The sequence below is a fragment of the Nymphaea colorata genome, unplaced genomic scaffold (genome assembly GCF_008831285.2).
Source record: "Nymphaea colorata isolate Beijing-Zhang1983 unplaced genomic scaffold, ASM883128v2 scaffold0137, whole genome shotgun sequence".
Classification (NCBI taxonomy): Eukaryota; Viridiplantae; Streptophyta; class Magnoliopsida; order Nymphaeales; family Nymphaeaceae; genus Nymphaea; species Nymphaea colorata.
In genome coordinates, this window is record NW_022204643.1 from 8,373 (window position 1) to 32,948 (window position 24,576).

Genomic DNA, 24,576 nt, shown 5'->3' on the forward strand with positions numbered 1-24,576 from the left:
TGAATAGCTGCTTGAAATGCTGTGCAGGTGGAATCAAGAACGTTGTAGTATGGTCAGGATGTATTTGGTTGCAAAGTCTTCTCATTCATTGGCCCAATACAGAGGACTCGCGATTTATGCTCTCTTCCGTTGCACCACCACTAGTTCTACAATTTAATGGTAGGTATCAGACAATCTATAGAAGAACATGAAGAAAGACTATTTACTCTCCTCAGGTTCATATAGGAGAAGAAGCAAGTGCAGTGCAGTGGTCACACACTTTTTTGTGGATTACCTATAACTTTGCTGGCATAAATGGTTAACAGTTGAAAATGAAATTCAAGTAGTTAGGACTTTACTTACAACTGTACTCATTCATGTCACAATTGCAAACGACAGATCAAATTGATCAAAGTGGTACTGAGTTTCAGGATTGCAATGTACCACTTGGCGATGTCAAGGTTCATTCCATCCCAGGACAAAATCTATTAGATGCTTCTAGTTACTGGTAAGAGCTCTCTTGTAGTAATATACAGTGTCCATTTTGATGTTCATAATAATAGCCAGTGTGATAAGCAAGGCATGGTGGGTACAGTTGCTAAACATGATTGGACTGATACCCTGATAAAGAGGTTGATTGCATGGAATAGATCCTTTGTGGAACCAATGAATGATAATCTTTGTCATCAGTGTTATCCAATGCAGAGAGGGTGTAACATCTCAAGCTTAATGCTTGAGGAGAAACCACCTTCAAATGTCGCTTGCGTTAGTGATCCCATACTGACGCGGTTGAACTGCCACCATAATGTTTACTTGTGGTAGCGAATTGCATGGCGAAGCAGATTGCTGTAATAAGTTTGATTCTGATATCGACTGCATAGACCAACCAAAAGCAGTTTCACTTCATAATGGTGTGCTTCTTTTCCTATCTTCCAGTTCATTTTTCCTATTTGAGGAAAAAATACCAGAAATGCTTGTTTTGCTCCTGATGCTTCTCTTGCACTTGCAGTTTCGTTGTCAGCAAAATATTTGCTTAATGCACTCAAAGAATCTGTATCAAGACGTACTTCTAAAGATTACATATATCAGGTTCAAAATCAAATCACTTTCCTTCGTTTAGATGTTGGGTTCTGTATTTTGTTGCATGAAATTAAGATGATTTGAAGGGTTATTTGGTTATCAAACTGCTGGTTGATTTCTTGTCATTACTTCACTCCAGTTGCATTATCAGTATCCTGTGCTTAACCTTTCTATTGGACTATCAGAAGTAGTCCTTTTTAGTGTTTATGTGGTTCCTCAGTTTGTTTCTGTTCTCTAGTATGTCAGTAATTTTATTACCGGCGTGCACAGTTGTGCAACTTAATTGACTTATGTGGCTAGATATATAATTAACAGGAAACTATCTCAATACTAATGAATATGTCCATATCTAGCGGCTAGCCCAGACAAAGGGAATAGGACACTGAAAGCATGAATGCTATGATCAGTTGGTTTTTTTCATATAAATAAGTTCCCAAAATTAGGGAGATTAATTTTTATAAAATATTGTCATAAAAATATTTACCAATGTCTAAAATGCTACGGTATCCTCATTTGCATAGATCAGGATGTTGGTGATGCTTAAAAAGGCTTTCACTTTTCTAAGGACTATAGCTTGGGTTTCAGAAGTCAAATGTGATGGGAGGTGGATGCTTTATCAGTCTTTCCTTTTCTTATGTCAAGTCATGTTACACCTCCATGCTTCAAAGTGAAGTGCTTCAGAGCAAGCAATTTACTGTAAAAATTTTGTGCATCAATATCTGATTTGTTTTAGTGATTTATGGGATTTTTCATTCATCTTTTGAATCAATATGCAAAAAAGTGCTGTTGACCACATTGACTTCAAAATATAGTGCTATCTAGAAATAAAAAATTTGATTTATTCTAGTTTACAATTATTGGATCAAAAGAATACCTGACTCGAATTTTAAGTTTTCATTTGTTAGCAATATTGGTTTTCATTTTGCAGTTTGTGCAAGTGAGAATGGTGTTCTTGGAAACAAAAAACGTCCTTCAAGGCTCTGCTCCTTCTTAAGGTGACACACATGCTTTTAAACAAGAAGCACATGCTTCATAGCTGAAAAACTTTTAAAGAAGTCATAGAACAATATTCTGTCATAATGAATATAAACATAATATTTAGCCGAATATTGATATTGTATCATAATCAATAAAAAAGTCAGACACCAAAATAATTACCGCACAAATTAAATGGTAGGAAAAAAATCTTAAATCCTTTCTCTTAGTCATGTTAATCATATGATAAACAGATAGAAGGACAAAATTCTTCATCTATTAGTGTAAAGTGTAAACAATTATCAACTGCATAAACCTAGAAATATATAAGAGGAAACCAGTTTGGTGTTAATCAGTATTTCTGTAAACAGATAACATGGATGTTCATGCTCGGAAGATGCACATATGGAAGGCATAATTGTGTCACCTATTGACTGAAGGTGTCGTGAAAGCATGATCTGGATTCTTTTCTTGAATGAGTAAAAAATGTGAAGTTTGCTTTATATGACTGCTCCAGCACACATTGATTTGAATTTGAAGCATAGAGGTGTAAAAATCCGGCCAAAATGATTCAAGAAGCCACGACAAAAGGCTTGTTCACAATTACAACAAGCGAGGCTCAAAGACCTCCCAAATGGACAAAGGCACACGAATAAAAATAAATAGAGCTTATTAATAGGGGCATTTGTTTGGCTTGGTTGAGGATCATGCCATTGTGTGTGTGTTGTGTGCCTAATTATATAGAATCTATGAAATAACCAAACGAATCTCATCTATGAGAAAAAAAGACATAAGGTTGAAACATACATTTCAAGTTTGCTGAAAATATCATTTTTTAACTTGCAAAGCTTTGAGATAACACTATGATATTATGTATTTTTCACCTTGTGATGGTATTTTTATTATACTGTATTATTGGTTGGCATTATCAGCAGCTTTAGAAAACCAATAGAAAAATATTTGAATTTGATCTCTAGGTAGGGGTGCACATTGAGTCGAATAGCTCGGACTCAATTTGGTAAAGCTCTTCTTAAACCTGAGTTTGATCCTACACCTTCAACAAACAAGTCAAGTTCAAGTTTTTCATAGGAACTAGTTTAGTTAATTGAGTCGAGCTCGAGTTCATGACACCCTCAGATGTTTCAAATGTTGGCATGCACAGACATCTTTTCCTTGGGACCTAGACTTCCCTGTTAGAGGTGTAAAGAGAGAGATTCAAGAGGCAAGAAAGGAATATTTTTTGGTAAAGGACTTGCAACAATGACTATCATTAATTACTCTCTCTCTCTCTCTCTCTCTCTCTCTAGCTTTCTCTTTCTCTCTCTCTGCCATTATTCTACTTATCCCTCTTGGGTGGTTCAGTATTGAATTTAGCGGCTGAATCTTGCTAATGACAAGCAAGCCTACCGAGTCGAGCTCCAAAAATTATTACTGAGTCGAGCTCCAAAAATTATTATCGAATTGATCTTGAGCCCAATTTATTGAGCTCGACTCAAACTCGAGCTGAGCTCAAGCTGAGTATTTTAGGTGCCGAACTGAGCTTGAGCTCAACCCGACTCATGTTCAGGGCTATATCCAGGTCATTCATAAATCATCACAAAGATCATGCCTTTTAGATCTGGATGTGATTTCATTAGAAACATTCAGTTTATTAATTTTCAAACCATTTTCGAGCCACTGCAGAATCTTATGTGCACTGTAAATGAAAAGTTTAAAAAATTTTACATGAATCTAATGGTTGAGCCGGCTATCAGCCTGATGATTCTGTTTTGATGAAACAACCGGCCTTTCATTGCTTCCATGTTGCGTCAATTTGCATGAACTTGAACATGCTTTCAATACATCATGAGTTCATGACACTCCTTGACTCATTCAATCTCTGTTTGACATGGTTGACGCTGCGTCCTTGACATGGTTCCTTGACTCATTCAATCTCTGTTTGACATGGTTGACGCTGCGTCCTTGACATGGTTCAACACGGACGACCAGATAGGAGGACCTTGATCTCAGCCATGGCGGCGCGTTTCGGACCTTCAGCTTATGTTGATTACAATCAGGAACTCTCCAAAATACGTCAGACGGGGTCGATTGAAGACTACCAGGAGCGTTTCGAAGAACTTAGCAATATGGTTCGGGGATGGCCAATAGAAGCTTTGATTGGTACCTTTGTTGGGGGACTCAAAGAGGAAATTCATATTGAGGTGCAAGGCATGTGACCCCCTCAATTTGCATGACTGTTTTGCGATAGCCCATATGGTGGAGGAAAAGCAGCAGCGATATCAGAGCCTCGGGCGAGGGGCAGCTGGGGTTCGTCCTCACGGGGCAGCAACTACGAATTCGGAAATACAACCCGGCCGGAAGAACTTAACCAAACCAGCAAACCGCCCTATTATTCGTCGTCTGACCCCGGAACAAATAAGGGAAAAACGACATCAAAATATTTGCTTCCATTGTGATCAACCGTGGACATCGGGCCACGAATGTAGATGCTTTCATATGTACCTAGTCGAAGAAGAAGGGGAGGACGCCCCGACGGAGACTATTGGGGAACGGAGACAAGGTGAAGGAGAGTTTGCCCAGTCGCCCGAAATATCCCTCCATGCCCTATCGGGACATGAAGTGCCTCAATTGATGCAAGTGGAGGGCCGACTCCGCGGTCGGAAGGTCAGTGTACTTGTGGATACAGGGTCCACGCATAACTTCATCTGTGAGAAGTCCGCTAGAGCCCTGGGGTGTGAAATCAACCAGCAGTCGGCTTTTGATGTGGTCGTGGGAGATGGAAGCACCTTAAAATGTAAGGGGCGGTGCACCGACGAGAAATTGGAATTACAGGGCCATGGGTTTTTGGTACAGTTGTATACACTAGCAATGGTCGGGGCGGACCTCGTTTTGGGCATCCAATGGTTGAAAGGGCTGGGCGAGGTCGTGTGGAACTTCGTTAACATGAGAATGCACCTTACGCAACCGGATGGGAAGCGCCTAACCCTGTCAGCTCCTCCAAGACAACTAGTTCAAGAGACCGCCACCTCCAAAATGTTGCAGGGAGCGGTTGCTTCGTACATGCTCCTCATGACCAGCGCGGAGGGGAAGGAGAGGTCAGAACCCACCCTCACCAGTGCATGACTACCGGCCCTGTTGGAAGAATTTTCAGATGTGTTCAGTGTCCCTCATGGGTTGCCTCCTTCGCGCGCCTATGACCACCATATAGAGCTACATCCCGGGGCAGATGCAGTGAAAAGGAGACCATACAAGTATAACCCGACCCAACGTGATACACTAACTCGATTGGTGCAAGAAATGTTAGAACAGGGAATTATCCAGCCTAGTCGCAGCCCGTTTGCGTCTCCTGCCCTCCTGGTGCGCAAGAAGGATGGAAACTGACGGTTTTGTGTAGACTACCGTGCCTTGAATGCCCTAACAGTGAAGGATCGTCATCCTCTGCCCATCGTGGAAGATCTCCTTGATGAACTCAGGGGGGCAGCCCTATTTTCGAAGCTGGATCTTCGAGCAGGGTACCACCAGATACGGATCGTGCCACAAGATGTCCCTAAGACAGCATTCTTAACCCCAGATGGACATTATGAGTTTCGAGTGATGCCGTTCAGCCTCACGAACGCTCCTGCGACGTTCCAGTCACCCATGAACGATATCTTCCAGCCATACCTGCATAGGTTCGTACTGGCCTTCTTTGATGACATCCTTGTATTTAGTGCAGAGAAGAGGAGCATTTAAATCATCTGCAGGTGGTGCTCTCTACGTTGCGACAACACTCCCTTCACGCCAAACTCTCTAAGTGTTCATTCGGCATGAGTGAAGTCACGTATCTCGGCCACGTGATTGGCAACGGTAGCGTGAAGATGGAAGAGGCTAAGGTACTGGCAGTGCGTAATTGGGCCATTCCTCAGTTCGTTCGGGAACTACGCGGGTTCCTAGGATTGGCAGGATACTATCATGAGTTCCTAGGACTGGCCTTCTCTCTCTCTCTCTCTCTCTCTCTCTCTAGCTTTCTCTCTCTCTCTCTCTCTCTCTCTCTCTAGCTTTCTCTTTCTCTCTCTCTGCCATTATTCTACTTATCCCTCTTGGGTGGTTCAGTATTGAATTTAGCGGCTGAATCTTGCTAATGACAAGCAAGCCTACCGAGTCGAGCTCCAAAAATTATTACTGAGTCGAGCTCCAAAAATTATTATCGAATTGATCTTGAGCCCAATTTATTGAGCTCGACTCAAACTCGAGCTGAGCTCAAGCTGAGTATTTTAGGTGCCGAACTGAGCTTGAGCTCAACCCGACTCATGTTCAGGGCTATATCCAGGTCATTCATAAATCATCACAAAGATCATGCCTTTTAGATCTGGATGTGATTTCATTAGAAACATTCAGTTTATTAATTTTCAAACCATTTTCGAGCCACTGCAGAATCTTATGTGCACTGTAAATGAAAAGTTTAAAAAATTTTACATGAATCTAATGGTTGAGCCGGCTATCAGCCTGATGATTCTGTTTTGATGAAACAACCGGCCTTTCATTGCTTCCATGTTGCGTCAATTTGCATGAACTTGAACATGCTTTCAATACATCATGAGTTCATGACACTCCTTGACTCATTCAATCTCTGTTTGACATGGTTGACGCTGCGTCCTTGACATGGTTCCTTGACTCATTCAATCTCTGTTTGACATGGTTGACGCTGCGTCCTTGACATGGTTCAACACGGACGACCAGATAGGAGGACCTTGATCTCAGCCATGGCGGCGCGTTTCGGACCTTCAGCTTATGTTGATTACAATCAGGAACTCTCCAAAATACGTCAGACGGGGTCGATTGAAGACTACCAGGAGCGTTTCGAAGAACTTAGCAATATGGTTCGGGGATGGCCAATAGAAGCTTTGATTGGTACCTTTGTTGGGGGACTCAAAGAGGAAAGTCATATTGAGGTGCAAGGCATGTGACCCCCTCAATTTGCATGACTGTTTTGCGATAGTCCATATGGTGGAGGAAAAGCAGCAGCGATATCAGAGCCTCGGGCGAGGGGCAGCTGGGGTTCGTCCTCACTGGGCAGCAACTACGAATTCGGAAATACAACCCGGCCGGAAGAACTTAACCAAACCAGCAAACCACCCTATTATTCGTCGTCTGACCCCGGAACAAATAAGGGAAAAACGACATCAAAATATTTGCTTCCATTGTGATCAACCGTGGACATCGGGCCACGAATGTAGATGCTTTCATATGTACCTAGTCGAAGAAGAAGGGGAGGACGCCCCGACGGAGACTATTGGGGAGACTATTGGGGAACGGAGACAAGGTGAAGGAGAGTTTGCCCAGTCGCCCGAAATATCCCTCCATGCCCTATCGGGACATGAAGTGCCTCAATTGATGCAAGTGGAGGGCCGACTCCGCGGTCGGAAGGTCAGTGTACTTGTGGATACAGGGTCCACGCATAACTTCATCTGTGAGAAGTCCGCTAGAGCCCTGGGGTGTGAAATCAACCAGCAGTCGGCTTTTGATGTGGTCGTGGGAGATGGAAGCACCTTCAAATGTAAGGGGCGGTGCACCGACGAGAAATTGGAGATACAGGGCATGGGTTTTTGGTACAGTTGTATACACTAGCAATGGTCGGGGCGGACCTCGTTTTGGGCATCCAATGGTTGAAAGGGCCGGGCGAGGTCGTGTGGAACTTCGTTAACATGAGAATGCACCTTACGCAACCGGATGGGAAGCGCCTAACCCTGTCAGCTACTCCAAGACAACTAGTTCAAGAGATCGCCACCTCCAAAATGTTGCAGGGAGCGGTTGCTTCGTACATGCTCCTCATGACCAGCGCGGAGGGGAAGGAGAGGTCAGAACCCTCCCTCACCAGTGCACGACTACCGGCCCTGTTGGAAGAATTTTCAGATGTGTTCAGTGTCCCTCATGGGTTGCCTCCTTCGCGCGCCTATGACCACCATATAGAGCTACATCCCGGGGCAGATGCAGTGAAAAGGAGACCATACAAGTATAACCCGACCCAACGTGATACACTAACTCGATTGGTGCAAGAAATGTTAGAACAGGGAATTATCCAGCCTAGTCGCAGCCCGTTTGCGTCTCCTGCCCTCCTGGTGCGCAAGAAGGATGGAAACTGACGGTTTTGTGTAGACTACCGTGCCTTGAATGCCCTAACCGTGAAGGATCGTCATCCTCTGCCCATCGTGGAAGATCTCCTTGATGAACTCAGGGGGGCAGCCCTATTTTCGAAGCTGGATCTTCGAGCCGGGTACCACCAGATACGGATCGTGCCACAAGATGTCCCTAAGACAGCATTGTTAACCCCAGATGGACATTATGAGTTTCGAGTGATGCCGTTCAGCCTCACGAACGCTCCTGCGACGTTCCAGTCACCCATGAACGATATCTTCCAGCCATACCTGCATAGGTTCGTACTGGCCTTCTTTGATGGCATCCTTGTATTTAGTGCAGAGAAGAGGAGCATTTAAATCATCTGCAGGTGGTGCTCTCTACGTTGCGACAACACTCCCTTCACGCCAAACTCTCTAAGTGTTCATTCGGCATGAGTGAAGTCACGTATCTCGGCCACGTGATTGGCAACGGTAGCGTGAAGATGGAAGAGGCTAAGGTACTGGCAGTGCGTAATTGGGCCATTCCTCAGTTCGTTCGGGAACTACGCGGGTTCCTAGGATTGGCAGGATACTATCATGAGTTCATGCACAACTTTGGAAGTATCGCAACGCCCTTGACCTACCTCACAGAAAGGGATCGGTTTCGATGGACTGACCAAGGCAAGGTGGCATTCGACAAACTCAAGGAGGCTATCACCACAGCACCAGTTCTATGCATGGCCGATTTCAACGTGCAGTTTGAGGTGGAGACAGACGCATCTGACACAGGGGTGGGCGCAGTTTTGAGCAAAGACCGACATCCGATAGCATTTTTCAGTCGCGCCATGGGACCCACGTTCAGCAGCAAATCAGCCTACAAGCGCGAACCCATTGCTATGGTATTGGCGGTCCTTAGATGGCGACATTATTTGTTGGGTACGAAATTTGTGGTGCTCACAGATCATCACAGCCTACAACAGAAAACATTGGTACCGGCAATGCAGCGTTGGGTCATGAAACTGCTCAGCTTTGATTTTGAGATTAGGCATCGCAGCGGGAAAGAAACCCAGTAGCAGACGGTCTCTCTCGATAGGTGCAGGAGGGGCACGGCTTCTGGACTCTATCAGCCATTCAGTGCAACATTTGGACAAACATTCAGCAGGCCGACCAGTCAGCAGCGTCAGTTCAAAGAATACGAACTGACCTTCTACAGAATCCGACGAGACGATATGGTTACGAGTGGCGCCCTCCTTACCTCTACTTTCGTAGCCGTGTATTTATCCCGCCCAAGACAAATCTGCCAGGTATTTTAATCTCACATTATCATGACTCGAAGAGCGCGGGCCATGAAGGAGTGGAAGGGACTTATCGGCGTTTAAGGACGGCATTTTTCTGGTCGGGAATGAAGCGCGCCGTGCGGGATTATGTGCGACAATGTGATGTATGTCAATGCAATAAGTATGAGACCACGCGACCTGCTGGCTTCTTATAGCCACTTCCTCTTCCTGAGCAAATTTGGGAAGACATATCCATGGACATCATATAGGGATAACCCCGCTCTCGGGGAAAATCTGTTATATTGGTGGTAGTAAATAGGCTCTCCAAATATGCCCACTTTATAGCGCTCTCACACCCCTTTTCAGCCAAAACAGTAGCGCAGACCTTTCAAGAGCACGTGGAGAAGCTTCACGGTATGCCACACTCCATTGTAAGTGACCGTGACTCGATTTTCCTTAGTGCTTTTTGGCAGGAGTATTTCAAACTGCAGGGGACTCAACTTAAGATGAGTCCAACATATCACCCGCAAACGGATGGGCAGAGAGAGGTCGTAAACCGAAGTCTTGAGACTTATTTGAGATGCTTTGTGGGGGAGCGACCCAAAACCTGGGTCAACTATCTATCATGGGCAGAGTTCACTTACAATACCAGTTGGCATACATCCACGAACACCACCCCTTTTGAGGTAGTCTATGGGCGCCCTCCTCCGACTATTCGCCGATATCAATTGGGGACAGCACGCGATGAGCTGGTTGATACGGAGTTGAGGTGTCGCGATGTGATTCTTAAGGATCTTAAGGAACACCTGTCAGCAGCACGGAATCGCATGGTGATCCAGTACAACCGTCGCCATCGAGCACTTCAATTTCAAGAAGGGGATTGGGTTTTCCTAAGACAACCCCCCAACGGTTGCTAGGTATGCGAGGGGCAGGCCAAAGTAAGTTGTTGTCAAGGTATGTTGGTCCTTATCAGATTTTAAAGAGGATCGGGAATCTCGCCTACGAATTACAGTTACCATTGGGCAGCACCATACACCCGGTCTTTCATGTTTCAAAACTCAAAGCGTGCCTCAAGCCACCGACAGAAAGTGAAGTTGTAGCCGCCCCCGCCTTGGCGATCGCCTTTGGCATCCAACCCCTACGTCTAGTAGGAGTACAACAACTCAAGGTGAATGGAAAATGGACGGTACAGTGGCTGATTGAGTGGCTCTCTGAGGAGGAGTTATCAGCGTCATGGGAAGATTCGGAGGACATACAGAAGCGGTTTCCATCATTCACACCTTGAGGACAAGGTGTTATAAGGGGGGAGTAATTGTTACGATCCATATAGGGATCATGGGGAGCAATAGTAGTTTATTTCTACTAGGTCTTGTTATTTGATGTTTTCAGTATGGATCTGATTTCAGTATGAGTCGGTCCAGTCCGGACCCGTTATTAATGGTACTTAAGCTTGAGATTTACCCTAATTAAGCATGCTTGTTGATTATGGTCAAATATCATGAAGCCACATAGACTATAGGTGATCAAGTTGGGATTCATAATATTGAAATTTTCAGCACTAATAGTGCATTCTTTGCATTGATTGGGGACATTTGTGTAATTTCTGCAAAATAAAACTTATTGCCATGTACTTGTTTGTAATAAGAGCATTCATATACCTGACATGACAAAAGATATATATGTATAGAAGAGCAATACAAGAGAAGGCTGCAACCATTCCTTTTCTCATATAGCCCTTTCCATTTTCTTCTTTTATATCTTGAAGGCAGCCATATTGGCAATTTGGCATTGTGACACCATGCACATCCAAAAGGCAATCTAGTTTAGTTAGCTAAAACATTTTCTGGAATTCAACCTGAACTTAACTCAATCTAGTTTGCTTTGTCTGATTCTGTAAAAAACTTACTCAAAAGATTGTTTCTTTAGATCTTGCTGCTAGTTTCTTCACCAATCAAATAAACAAACAAAAGTCAATCACATGTATTTCAAAGGTGAAGAAGACAAGACCTGCATTTACCAACAAGAAACACAATCCACCTGTGCAAATGCAACTTAACATGGTACCTATCCCTACAATAGGGGAACAGGGAAAAACACATATATAGTCCAACTATAGAGTATGGAAACAATCAATGACAAAGACAGCTAAGCCTGACTGAAGAAGAAGCAAAAGCATGTATAGGACCAAATTGTCCAAATACAAAGGCACTCAGATTGAGAAAGCACCAGCAAAAATAAAGTTCACAATCACAGGTTAATATATCTTCTAATTTATGGATGGCAAGCATGAGTTCTCTATTGGTTATTCACATAATCAATCCAGTTGGTTGGCTTCTACTGGATTTAGTGACTCGTAATATCAGATGTCCACAAAAAAGAGTTTGTAAATATAATGACTGTGGCTTCCTAGCAAATGACATATTGTTATATATTTAGTAGTCAAAATTGCACCTGGGCAGCCACCTAGGTATCCAGGCCCTAGAAGCCACTCCTTTGACTAGGCTGGTCCACCTAGCCTGCCAAGTAAAAAAAGTGAAAGTAAAATTCTTTCCTTTTCTCCTTTTTTTTTCTTCTTCTATTTTTGCCTTTCATTATTATTTATTTTCTAGTTTTTTTTCTTTTTTGTTCTTATTTTTCTTTTTATTCTCCTTCTACCTCTTTTTTTTTTCCTCCTTTCATTTACCATTTGTTATCTGCCTAGGAACCACCTCGTCCTTTTTTTAAGGTCCACTGCCTAGGCCTGCCTAGCACTTTCAAGTTTCAATTACTAAGGTTACGTCTGGTAGAATTTGAATGACATCAATTTAATGTAAGGATAGTGATGATGGCCAGCGCTGTTTTACACTACAACTCTACAAGGAGTGATGCTAAGGTGGATGTTTCTGATCGTGAATACTACAAGGAGTGATGGTAGGGTGGATGGTTCTGATTGTGAATTTTGTCTACAGAAATATTGCAGATTTTCTGCAGTCACCAAGAAGCCTTGGATAAGTACAGTACTTTCTATTGCATAAATAAATGGATTAGTTACATTGGCAGCAAGTTAATCCACACATGTCCAGCTTAAATTTTTCCATTTGAAAACAAAAAGTGCAGGACACTTAGGCTCATCAAGCTAGATATGCCAAACCTTACCTCACTGAATTAATAACAAGGAAAGGAGTTCAGGTCTGTTTCCATTAATAAATAATTGAAGCTCTAACTTGTTCAAACTGGGGACTTAGGCCAAAAGAATTCAAATATAAAACCAGGAGAAATACAAAACAACAATACAAGAAGCAGTACAAAACTGGAGTGTAGATTCTGTAGAATATTATTAACATATGTAGCATATATAAGTACATTACTTAACATACATATGCAATTAAATTCAGAAAACATGATGACAATGAAAATAATCTCTTAATGGTGTAAATTAAACACATCTAATTACAGATAGCTGTACTCACATTTACAGATGTAGGATTATATTGAATTTGACTAGCCACATGTATAGCATGTGCTACCTCTGGTCAGGTTATGCTTAAAATTTAAATACATCAGTTCTGTAACCAATTTTTATATGGTGTTGGATTCTTCAAAGGTACTCATCAACCTTCACTTTTAAACCAATAACATTTGATGTCTTAGTTTTTTTTTTGTTTTTTTTTTTAACCGTCAAGATCTGACAATGATATGTGAGGCAAACTTATTAGAGCTTAAAGATAACCTCTATCAGAATAAGCAACTTCAGTACCTAAGAAAGATGTCAAGCAACCAAAATCGATCATGTCAAATTGGTTTTTCAACAGACATTTGGTCTGATTCTTTTTGTAACTTCTAATAACTCACAGATCAAAAACATTCAATAATAAGGATAGCAATACTTGCTTGTTTGAGTCCATATAGAGTCGTCATTAAGTTAAGCATCTAACCTTAATGAACCTTCATACCAGGAGGAAAATCCATTGGAACTTTTTCATCTAATTTGAGATTCCAAAAGGTAGATATAACATGTATTTGACAAATACTTTTAAATTGAAGCTGTTGCAGTTAGGATTCTACAATGGTCATTCTAACAACAAGAGCAAAAGTTTCTTCATAATCTAGTTTATACTCTTGTGGATTCACCTTTCTAAAGTATTGTCAACTTTCAGTTTAAATTTTGTAAATCCATCTACAGCCTATACCATCTAGACTTCCTTCCTTAAGTAAATCTTGAATATCTCCTATACAAGCCTTTTGACAAATTCATGCCACACTTAATTTTTTAACCACCTTAAATAGCGCATTTCTAGTTTGATTTTGTTGGCTGAAACTCTCATCGTGGGCCTCAAGTGTGAGTATAGAACATGATTCTAAACCAATTATAACTATCTCCAACATTTGGTCTGTTGGATTCTATCGTTCCCCTTAGCCTACTTTTGTTCACAACTGACTCTGATTAAGGCACAAGGTAGTGTCAGACCCAAGTATACCTGACCATTAGCTCTTTTTCCATTATAACAACTCAATGAGAACTGTCTACAACATTTGGTCTGTTGGATTCTATTGTTTCCCTTAGCTTACTTTTGTTCACAACTGACTCTGAACAAAGGCACAAGGTAGTGTTAGACCCAAGTATATATGTCCATTAGCTCTTTTCCAAATCACAGGTATTGGACCTTCCTTCCTCTTTTACACTTGAGATGTCACACAAATACTTAGGTTTTTCTGTTGTTAGATGAGCTTTAACACTTGAGATCTTAAACATAATCCCTAGGTTTTCCCACCGCTAGACAAACATAGGCCATATGTTAGTTAAGCCCCTGAGAAGACCAACCCAGACTAGTTGAGAATAGAAGATTCAGTCTTTTAGAAAAATCAATAAAAGAATATAGAAACACAACAATTAAATGATCAGAAGAATACATACAATATCAACAATCACCGTAAATCAAGTATAATACATAGTTCACCTATTATGCATAGTACCTGATGATGATAAAGTTATAAACTACATTGTAACAATCCAATGCTACTAAAGGGTTCAAATAAAGTCACTGGCGTAATAAAAGGCAGTGAGCAAAAACCTTCAGCACTTGCCTCATAGAAGAAAGAAAAAGAAGCATCAACAGTAAGGGTAGACAGCATGGCAGCAACTCAGTAAAATTCATGAAGACAAAAAAAACAAAGAAGAAAAAAAAGACAAAGGAGGAGGAAAAAAAGGAAAAGATAAAAAAGAAAAAAAGAGTATGAAAAGACGATGCAGGCAGAAAAAAGTAAAAAAGGAAGATAACAAGAAACAAACTCGTCAGTAGATATAGAAAAAGAGGGTCAAGTGTTTTGACTCCTTAGTTTTTCTTCTTCTTCTTTTTTTATTTTTTGGGAATGCTGAATACTTGATCAAAGGCCCGGTGACTAATGGCTAATTTTAGAGCCATGATTTTGGTCTAAAACTGGTTGGGTTAACACCCACAGCCAACCAGACATACAATTCGACTGACTAGTTGGTGTTTTGACCATAAAGGTTTCGACAATTAGCTAAAATCAGCTTTGCTGATCTTCTTCCCTAAAAATCTCAAGTTGAACGCGTTAGGTGTTTTCACTTGTACTATCATTATCATCAATCATTCTCATAATTGTACGTAAATGTGACTCTGGCTTTTATTTTATCTGAATTAAGTATTGAAGTTGTGTTCCTCTAGAAATCAAAAGCAAATGAAGGTTTCTTAATTAAACTTGAGATTTAGCAAAAAATAGCTACATGAAAACCAAGTAATAGTAAAAATTACTAGCATGAAGTGAACCCAATTACCATGCCTGATTTAGATGACGTACAAGTATTTTTCTGCCATCTTGAGTGACAAAAACAGAACTAAGGTAGACCATCTAGCTACACAGCCCATGCACTAGCCTTTCCATCTATCAAAGCACTTGGTTTGCATTTCGCATCATTTCAATTTGCCATGAGGCATAATTCAACTAAATTTAACAGTATCGTCCATACACATCTAGTGCCTCATTTTGTAAGCAATATGGACAAGCACCAGGCATGCTAGACACCGAAGCCTGTCATGTGATAAATGCCATATGAATTTCAAGCCTAATGTCAGGGTCTAAATGTCTAGCTGTGGATACGAATATTAAGCATTAGAGAATGTGAACCCACTTCTATTTCCAGTCATCAACATTAAAATTTAGAAGCAAAAAAAAAATTAATAATAATAAACTAAGAAGAACCTTGGAATGTCCATAGGAAAGAAAAGGATAAAAGGAAAAATGATCCAAGATTCCATGAACCATACTTTTTTAAGGAACAACCAGAAACGAACTAGAATTTGGACAAGGAGCAGCATATCCTAATCTGATACAATATAATGAATACAAGGGTTTCTGCAGGCATCTAACCTTTTTTTCACAAGTTGACCAACCACAAGAAAACGGAGAAATTCCAACAGATGGAATACCTTCTGCAAGATCAAAACCAAAGTGGAATATTAGGAATATTAGAAATACAGTGAACTCAAAGTGCAAGCAGATATAAAAGATCCATTAAGATAATTAAGATTTTTAATTGTAGAAATATTAATTGGAATTGTAACTGGTTTTGATGTAACTGGATTACTCCAATTTATTCTATTTATGCATAAATTGCATAAACTAGAGGCTTTTCCCCAAAAAATCCAGGCAATTCATGGGTCAAATTGGAGAAATGCTAAAGCAAAATAACTATGCTCAAACAAGAAATGAAATATATAATTGCCATTAACTTGAAATTGGCCCTTAAAAGCATGTAAGTGACATTGCTTTACAAGCTCTTTCGTATTATATACAATTCAAGAAACATAATTTGGTAAGATCTGAACTCCATCGCAGGTCTAGCAAAAGATTGTAGATAGATTAGAGTAGTCTGGCACCATAAGCTAGCAAGAAATTGATTAAATCATAAAAATGCAGAAAGACAGCAAGCACCATTTCAACAGCCGTTCGTTTGGAAATTACATGCCACCATAAAAAGCTTGCACAAGATAGTGACACTGTTTTATGTACAAGAACAGTGGTGATTGAAGGAAGCAAATATTTCTGAACATCATCAACTCTGAATGGAAATTCCCAACAGCTGTCTCAACCACACCAAAAGAAACAAAAATAAACAGAAAGGAGGAAGTGGTTATTTATTTAAATAGTAAATAACCAAATAACTGGATCACCAGGTCCAAATGACATACCTACAGCATCAACCATGAAGCCTGGACGAGCAACCATTAGGAGGAAACAAAAGGGTATTATATTTAATCCACCATAGCTACAAATCTCTGGTGCAGCCATATTTGGAATCTTGGATAAGGTTAAATATGGGGATAGTGTAGGTCTTTCAACCAATCTTGGAAAATCTTGGTGCTTCAGTCTTGTATCAGAAGTATAAAAAAATAACATATGTTACATAACAAAAGGCACTTTACAAGATACATAAAACACAATAATTGAAAACATCAGGCTCTTCAGTCTTAAAGTGATATTGTCAGCACGTATTTATCTTCAAAAATATTAGAATATAGTGAGCCCGGCCCCTGAATAAATAAAATTTTATATGCTTTAATATCATTATAGTTTTCAAAATATTGACTGCATTTGTGACTATGGTCCTTAGCAATCCAGGAAGGTCAGCTTCTATATGTCAAATATGTGTTTAGAGTTCAGTTGGATTCTGTCAGTCTAGGCAACCATTTTCGCAAATTTATTGTACAAACAGCAGAAAACAAACCACAGATAGAACTACTTGTTTTATTATTCTGTCAGTCTAGGCAACCATTTTCACAAATTTATTGCACAACAGCAGAAAACAAATCACAGATAGAACTACTTGTTTTATCACTCATCCACCCACCTAATAGGAATACAAGAATAAGAGAAAAAAGGCTATACTGGTAGTTCAAGAAGTATTGAGGAGGAAAATTCAAATGGTCAATGGGCTTCATTTTCTCGCTTCATTCAGCTTTAGTTATTGGTCTCTAAGTTAGACGGATTCTTCATTTTTGGTGCCACACCCGTGTCAATGCGATGCAAGTGCGACTCCAACATGCACCCAGGCATGGTCAATGCGCATTAGGTGTGGTCACTGGTCAACCTCACCTGGCCAAAATCGTCTGTTTTTTATTGTGCACTGTCTCTCCCTTTTTCCTTTTTTTCCCCTCTCCCTCTCATTTTCCCCTCTCCTCTCCCTCGTTTTGCCTTTTCCAAATTTTCGATGCCCCTCTCCCTCCCTTTCATACCCCTCTATTTCCCCTTCTGTGCTTTGAAAAGAAAAGGGTGACCTAAAAGAAAAGGACGAACCCTGCCCTTTAAAAGCTGGTTTGTCCTTGAAAAAGGAAGACTAATCCAGTCATCCTCTTTAGAAGATGAGCAGACCCCTGTCAAACCTTAAAAAGGACGACAAGCTACATGTGTTAAACACAAAAACTAATTTTACTTGAATCTAAAATTTTAGAAATGTACTAAAGTAACCTTTGAACAAAATGTTACAACAAAAAAGAATATAAACATATAAGACTATTACATGTGTGTGTGTGTGTGTGTGTGTAGGTCTTAACAACTGCTTTGTGTTGATAAATAACTAACTTCCATGTAACCTCCAACCAGAGAAACTTGTCTTTCTAAAAATGTAGACATGCGGTCATGCTATTGAGGAGCCAAACAATAATTATCACATTCTGTTAAGTCTTAAAATTTAAAAATATATACAGAACTAGAAAAGTACGAGATCTACGTCATAATCTGCAGATTCATGTTACATGTGCATTGAGTGCTTTATGAGATTTACATCCTCTAACTCGCATGGATGTATCTGATACATGTATATCTAAGCTCGTGCACCGCAAACTGCGAAAGCAAGCCACCAACAAAATTACTAATCTGTAAAGTGCTTTTGTTGACTAAACTTAACAACCAACAGCAAGCAACCGTGCCATTCTATACACACACATACACATATATAGTCATCTGAGAGAGGACCAAACAGTCCATAACAGACCTACCTTTTGCAAGTGCCCTCACAATCTCATAAGAGACTTGGAAATCGCAATACAGCAAAAATTATCTAGTTCATCTCCAACAAGGTTACATTCTTGAGAAAACAAAAATTTAACCTCTCAATCAAAGGGCATTGAATACTAGGTTCAGGGCCCAAATATATACATTGACATGGGGAACCAGCTGCTAGTGGAAGTTCCAATGGCTAGACTCTGGCTGTTGTTATCAGCCGAACAGCTAGTTTATTTATAGGCTCCATGACGAAAGAGCCGTTCGCAAAAAGACAAATGCAGAGAATAATAAAATATAGAAACAGAAAAGAACAAGCAAAGGATACCATACATATAAAAGAAATTTATATGCATATGTACATTTCCAATTACACATAAACATACATTTAAGTGCATAAGTTTATGAACTTGACGCTTTGCAACAGCTTCTAGCAAATTGAGGACAGCAAAGGGAAATTTATGCTGAGAGGTCATTACAAATTATTTTAAACTAATGGGAGGTAACCTTACATACTATCTATTAATATAAAATTAGAAGATTCAGTGGCATCAATGAGATACCAGAGGCATGATCAAATAAACCTGCATTAAACAAGGAAAAATTGAAGATTCAGTTCATCAATGAGACACCGAGGTATAACCAAATCATTGTCACAGAAAACGTGTACGGGTATTATACGGCGAGGAATTTCACGGATATAATACAGCAAAGTTGTATATCTCAGGAATAAAACGGAAAAATCTCAGCAAATTTTAAAAAAATTTAAACAATTTATAATCCTGAAAATTACTAAAAAATAAAAAAAATCATAAAAAATATGAAAAAAATGCAAAAAACGCATATAATACGTTTTTTTTCACATTTTTTATTTTTTGGCATTTTCTTAAAAAAGACACATTTTTTCACGTTTAATACAGCTGACTTTGTTTTGGCATATTATACGTGTTTTTTTCCAATAGTACGTGCATGTTGTGAAATTGGACCAAATAAACCTGCACTATAGATAGTATTCAGAACTTTGGAAGGTAGACTATGGAATCTAATATCAAGATATATGCATATAAATAGCAAGGTAAAGAAATTTCACAAAAACCAGCTGGGCATCTTACAGATATTCTTGTTGCCACAAAACCAGCAGTTACAAGAGGTAAATGCAATCCACCTCTGTGAACTCCAGCTCTACTTGCCTGGAAGTGCCCAAAGGACCCTATAAACATTTTTAAATGAGATATTAAAATGATTTCATGATAAGCTTCTGTTATAACAGTGAGATTAGTAACATACTAACAAGTCTAACATGCATTATAAATGCTGTTAGGAGATGGATGTGTACATTTTTCACATATTCAAAATCCTTTTCATTTAGCCTCTTATCTAGGTTTCCACCAGTCCAGAATTATATTTCTCCTCCAGTGGTTGTTGGGATTTTTTATTTTAATTTTTTTCCTCTGACAAGGGTCTTTTTGTCATTTAGCAAGAAAGGCCAGCTGCACAACAATTGAAACATCCTAAAATATCTCTGATAAAAGGGCTAATAATAGCTAAGATGATCTTAAATCAAAAGAGCACAAAATAATAACAGGGACGCAAAACGGAAATGGACAAAAACTTTATGAATAAACAGTAAAATTACTGTTTAAAACAGTGCTATTGCAAACAGGATTTCTCCCTTATAGACCAAACAACACGAGAACAAAGAGAAAGAACTCAAAGAAAACTAGCCATTGGTTAGCTCCAACAGCTCTAAAAAGAGCCATTGGAGCTCGTTATCCAACCAGATCCAATCTGGCCAAATTCCAAAAATGTCCAGATGTAAAAATAAAACAAAAAATAGAGAAAAACACTAAAATAAAGACTTAAACCTATATATAAGCACATATATCAGAATTATACATTCATATATATATAACCATTATTGTACATGTATAAAACATATACAGCTGAGATTGAATATATATGTACGCATAAGTACAGCATATATACATGTCTTTACATGTTTCCTAACAACGTCATCTTCTGGGTCCCTCTAGGAGGTTATCAAAAGACTGCACTCCATAATGCATTGGCCGCCTGATGAATAAAGGTATCTATATTTCAAGATTATGCTCGTCTGGCTGTCATTTCATTATGTAGTTCTTTTGGGACACCATCGTACCTGTTACAATATTCATTGTTAATGGGATGAAGCAACTATCCAACTTTACTTAAGAGATGCCCTTTGTGCAAAAAAATGGCTAAGGAACCAAATTGGGACCTCCTCATAGTAGAACTTATAATTTTTTCTGAAGAAATTCAGCTGCACATGCAACATGAAGCTCATCTCCGCAGGAAAAAGGAAAAAACAAACACTAGGTTTTGGCACTTAAGTTCTCATGGACCAAGAAAAGCAGGCCTCAGGTCTCTAACATAAGGGTGTTGCATCTTCTGACAGTTAAGAACGGTGGCAGTATCTGATGAAGATGAACACTCTCATGAAATAACTTACAGGTATACGCAAGGGGCCTATTTGGCGATAAAATTTCTGGAAGTTCAAGTGGGAGGACAAGAGAAAAGCACGCTTAGATGCTGGGTACATGAGGTGACAACTCTAGAAAGCTAATGTACCGATTAAAAGCTAAGCTTAAACAAATTAGTTTCACAATGCAGGACAGTAGGTGTAATTGCAAGTTCCAACTGTGATTCTTCTGACCCCATATCACCTTAAATGCTGGTGCTGGAGGACAAACTTGAAATGGTGGCCCAGACAACAGTAGTCACAATGTTCACCGATGGAAAGTGTAAGATTAGGTTGGAGTTGGGTGAATGTCAGATGATAAAGGACAATCTGAGGCTTGCACAAACAGTGTGAGTCTGAGGTTTGATATTTTCTATGTTGCCAAATTGGTCAGGGATCAATTGTGTGCGGAAAAACAAGAGCCAGATTGGTACATCACGGAAAATTTCTTCGTGCAGGGTTTTAGATAGACAGTGTTTCACCATAGCTTTGGTGCCTGGTTTTTCTGTTATAAAATCATCTCTCAGTAATCCCCTAGCATTTTCAGGAAGCTAATTTAAATTCAGCTTTCCCTTTTTCATGAAAGAAAGGAAAAAAGTAACATTCTCCTACGTGCATATGGATACCATACCAAAAATGTAAAATTGGTGCATTGGTCAACCTGTTTGTTGCAGTTGTCTCAATGCACTTTTTCTGTAGCCAATTGGAGTGCATTTTCTACCACACTTGGCTACTTACATTCTTACAGAAATCTTGCTCCTACTTATCGCAAAATTTTACTCCAAAAATCTTTACAATCTGTGGGCATACAAATCAAACACAACGTGAAATTTCAAACCTGCTCCATGAACCACAATGAAAGCACTCGAACTCAAAACTTGATCTGCAATATCTGCAGGAATAGTTGGAGGGATCCCCGACTGCTTGCTCCAATCCATCGTGTACCCCCTTGCAGTAGAATGCATTATGACCTCCCTCAACTGTGATGCAACTGCAGCAAGATCTTTGTCATTTATGTGCTCCAGCACATCTTTATGGGTAACTGCAGATCCACCTAAGTTTGTACCCAAACACAAAGAATGTCATTAATCTAGAACGTGCAAATCTAAATCAAGTTCCCTAAAACAACCAAATCCAAAATGAACCATATCTGCAGGTAACATTATAAAACACAGAAAAGAAACCAAAAAGAAATGTCCAAAAAAACAACAAAAAATTAACAGAAGCCACTCTTGGTTCCTCGTCCCTACCTATATGGATAAAACTTAAGATTACTAACTAGGCAGCCAAGAAGCACGTCTATTACAAAATACTCTCCTAAGCTGTTACACAAACCAAATAATTAACAAACACAGACACCTAACAAGTGCAGTTTGATAAATAATCGGATCGAAAAGTGTTTCAACGTGGGAAATGAAACGCACATGCTAGTAGCATATTCGTCAAGGGACCCGCTTCTGTCATAAGTCACCGGAGTGCTTTAACAACTCGTCTTGGCAATCAGGGAGTGGTGTTGTGCTACTTCACCAACACAAAGTAGGAGGATACTTGGACAAGATGTCGATACACTGTAGCAAGTACACGGTCAAGCATTCGCAAAGATACTGGAGACTATAATTCACAATCTCTTTCTTCAGAAACTGGAAGATTTATCGGCCGCTTTCCTCTAAAATAAGCGTGATTCCGGTATCGCATTCGTCTGTCGGATGAATCGGACTTAGAACTTGCATTTCCAATCAATGATCTGGGGAAGCGTGAAGTCCCGTTAGACTAGCACTATTGATGGTGACAATACTCGAGCTCAACACCAAGGAACTTGGGATGAAGAAAATGACAAGATTCGAACCCGACATCCGTTGGTTATAGCTATTTTGGAACTGCTGATATGATCTATACAATTGGTTGATACTTGATAGGAAAGCCAGAAGTCAGGCTCCGCGGAGCAGTTCCTGTGAGCCAGCGAGTTACAAACAAACCTAACCAGTCTATAAGATATAGACAAACTTCAGTCTGCCACATTATGAAGAAGATGATGAAGCAGGGGTAGGAATCGGGGTTAGGCTCACGTACCAAGTTTGACGATGCAACGAAGAGGTCTGCTAAGGCTCACAGGCGAAGGCGGTGCCTCGTCGGCCATGTCGATGAAATCAACACTTTGGTGGAAGAACGGAAACTCGAGAACTCTCTCCAGCAGCAAGAAACTGAGAAAGGCCTGAATATTTAGCCGCAGGATATAGTGTGATGTTTTAACACGTTTCTTGGATCAATTTTTCTTTAACGGCTTTCTTGGGGGCAATCTTCAAAACACAACGAACAGCCACCGATAAAAGCTTGGATCTTTAGTAAGAGTTTGCCCCTTACCGGCCACGTTCATTATAATGGCTAATTAATGTCTATCTTTTGGACACAATTAATGTCCGTTTTTAATGTCTTATCTTTTGGACACTATTAATGTCACGTGTTTAATGATCTCGTTATAAGTTTTATTTATGTACACGTAACAATTTTTTGATTTAAAGATGCATTAACCTACTTGCTATTGTGATGTGCACGTAAGAGTTTATTTGAAAACATTAACAAGTTGTCATGTAACGCTCGGCTTTTGGAGGACGATCGGGTCAGGTCCAGACCCGGACCCGAACTCCTCGTGCGACAGAGCCCGACACCGCCCTCTTCTCCCTCGTCTATCTCCTGGAGGTCTCCCGTGCCAGCGGAGGTGTTGGGCGGCGACGAGAATGACGGCGGTGGTGCTCAGGTGAGACTTTTGATTCCTCTCCGTCTCTTCCTTATTTAATAGAAAACTTGCCCATTGTTTCGCATTGCTTGACTCATCTCTTTTAAAATTGTTGTGTAGTCGCACCTCGATGCTTGATGTTTTTTTTTTTAAAAATGTTTGAGGGCGTGACAGATATTGGTTTATGGATATACCAAAAAAGTATGAAAAACTCTTGGACCACAGTAAGAATACAATCACAAAAAAAAAAAAAAAAAAAAAAAAAAAAAAAAAAAAAAGTACATCTAATTCACATGCAACTAGACAAAGTGATAGTGAGCAATATATCTCGTAGTCTCAAAAAATACGTTTTCTGTTTTTGGAAAAAAATGTGTTACAAGCACAAAAAATAAGTCAGCCAACTAAAATGGTTAGCCGAATAAAACGGTAAAAAACACTGCTGTTTTTTTAAATGCCAAAAAAAAAAAAAGACCAATTTAAAGGACGTTTTTTGCAATTTTTCCCCATCTCCCCCTTTCACATTTTAGGTATTTTTTTTTCACATTTTTTGGTGCCAAACGATTTGTCTCCATTTATTTATTTTTGTTGCATATCTACTTATTTTTTATGTTGTTGTATTGGTTTCTTATTTATTTTATTTTTTTTAAATTTTTAAGATTTTTTTTCTCCATTTTTTTCCAACTCGCTGTATTATTATGCCAACCACCGTTTAAAATGCAAAAAACATATTTGTGATTATGGACTCTACACCTACCGTAAACTTATATTCTTTACTGCCAATTCCCTTCGATGGTTTTGTGCTACCACTACACAAAGAGCTTAAATAGAAACTAACAAATATTTTACCCGATTTGCTTAAATCTAGAGTAATCTTTTCTGATGTGGAGTTGCAGTGTTGCACATTTGCCACGAAATCTTTTAGTTCATAATTGTCAAATT

General features: G+C 39.7%; 2 protein-coding genes across 6 annotated transcripts in view; one reads left to right on the forward strand and one right to left on the reverse strand.

Moving 5' to 3' along the window:
- Positions 1 to 24,576, forward strand: part of LOC116268167 (uncharacterized) — a gene marked incomplete at its 3' end in the record, with an annotated part of 40,775 nt that overhangs the window by 5,894 nt on the left and 10,305 nt on the right. The window lies entirely within an intron of this gene.
- On the reverse strand, positions 22 to 23,253 carry LOC116268168 (isopentenyl phosphate kinase). Of its 5 annotated transcripts, XM_050075397.1 has the most exons (6): positions 22,974 to 23,253; positions 22,328 to 22,852; positions 21,742 to 21,957; positions 19,519 to 19,616; positions 15,776 to 15,837; positions 313 to 852 (listed from the first exon to the last, which is right to left on the reverse strand). In XM_050075397.1, exons 2-6 carry the CDS (start codon positions 22,365 to 22,367, stop codon positions 789 to 791), a joined length of 480 nt encoding a protein of 159 aa, XP_049931354.1. In that variant the 5' UTR covers positions 22,368 to 22,852; positions 22,974 to 23,253; the 3' UTR covers positions 313 to 788. The 5 variants fall into 5 exon arrangements, with proteins under 5 accessions (XP_049931353.1, XP_049931354.1, XP_031505806.1 ...); XM_050075396.1 differs by lacking the exons at positions 313 to 852; positions 22,328 to 22,852 and adding an exon at positions 22 to 146 and having other exon boundaries at positions 22,974 to 23,251; XM_031649946.2 differs by lacking the exon at positions 22,328 to 22,852 and having other exon boundaries at positions 22,974 to 23,250.

Coding starts and splice junctions, on each gene's coding strand:
- LOC116268168 (XM_031649946.2), bottom strand. CDS start 23,040: ATGGCCGACGAGGCACCGCCTTCGCCTGTGAGCCTTAGCAGACCTCTT. Junction 19,617..21,741: donor CATTGTGGTTCATGGAGCAG/GTTTGAAATTTC, acceptor AAATGTTTATAG/GGTCCTTTGGGCACTTCCAG. Junction 853..15,775: donor GGTCAACTTGTGAAAAAAAG/GTTAGATGCCTG, acceptor TGGTCTATGCAG/TCGATATCAGAATCAAACTT.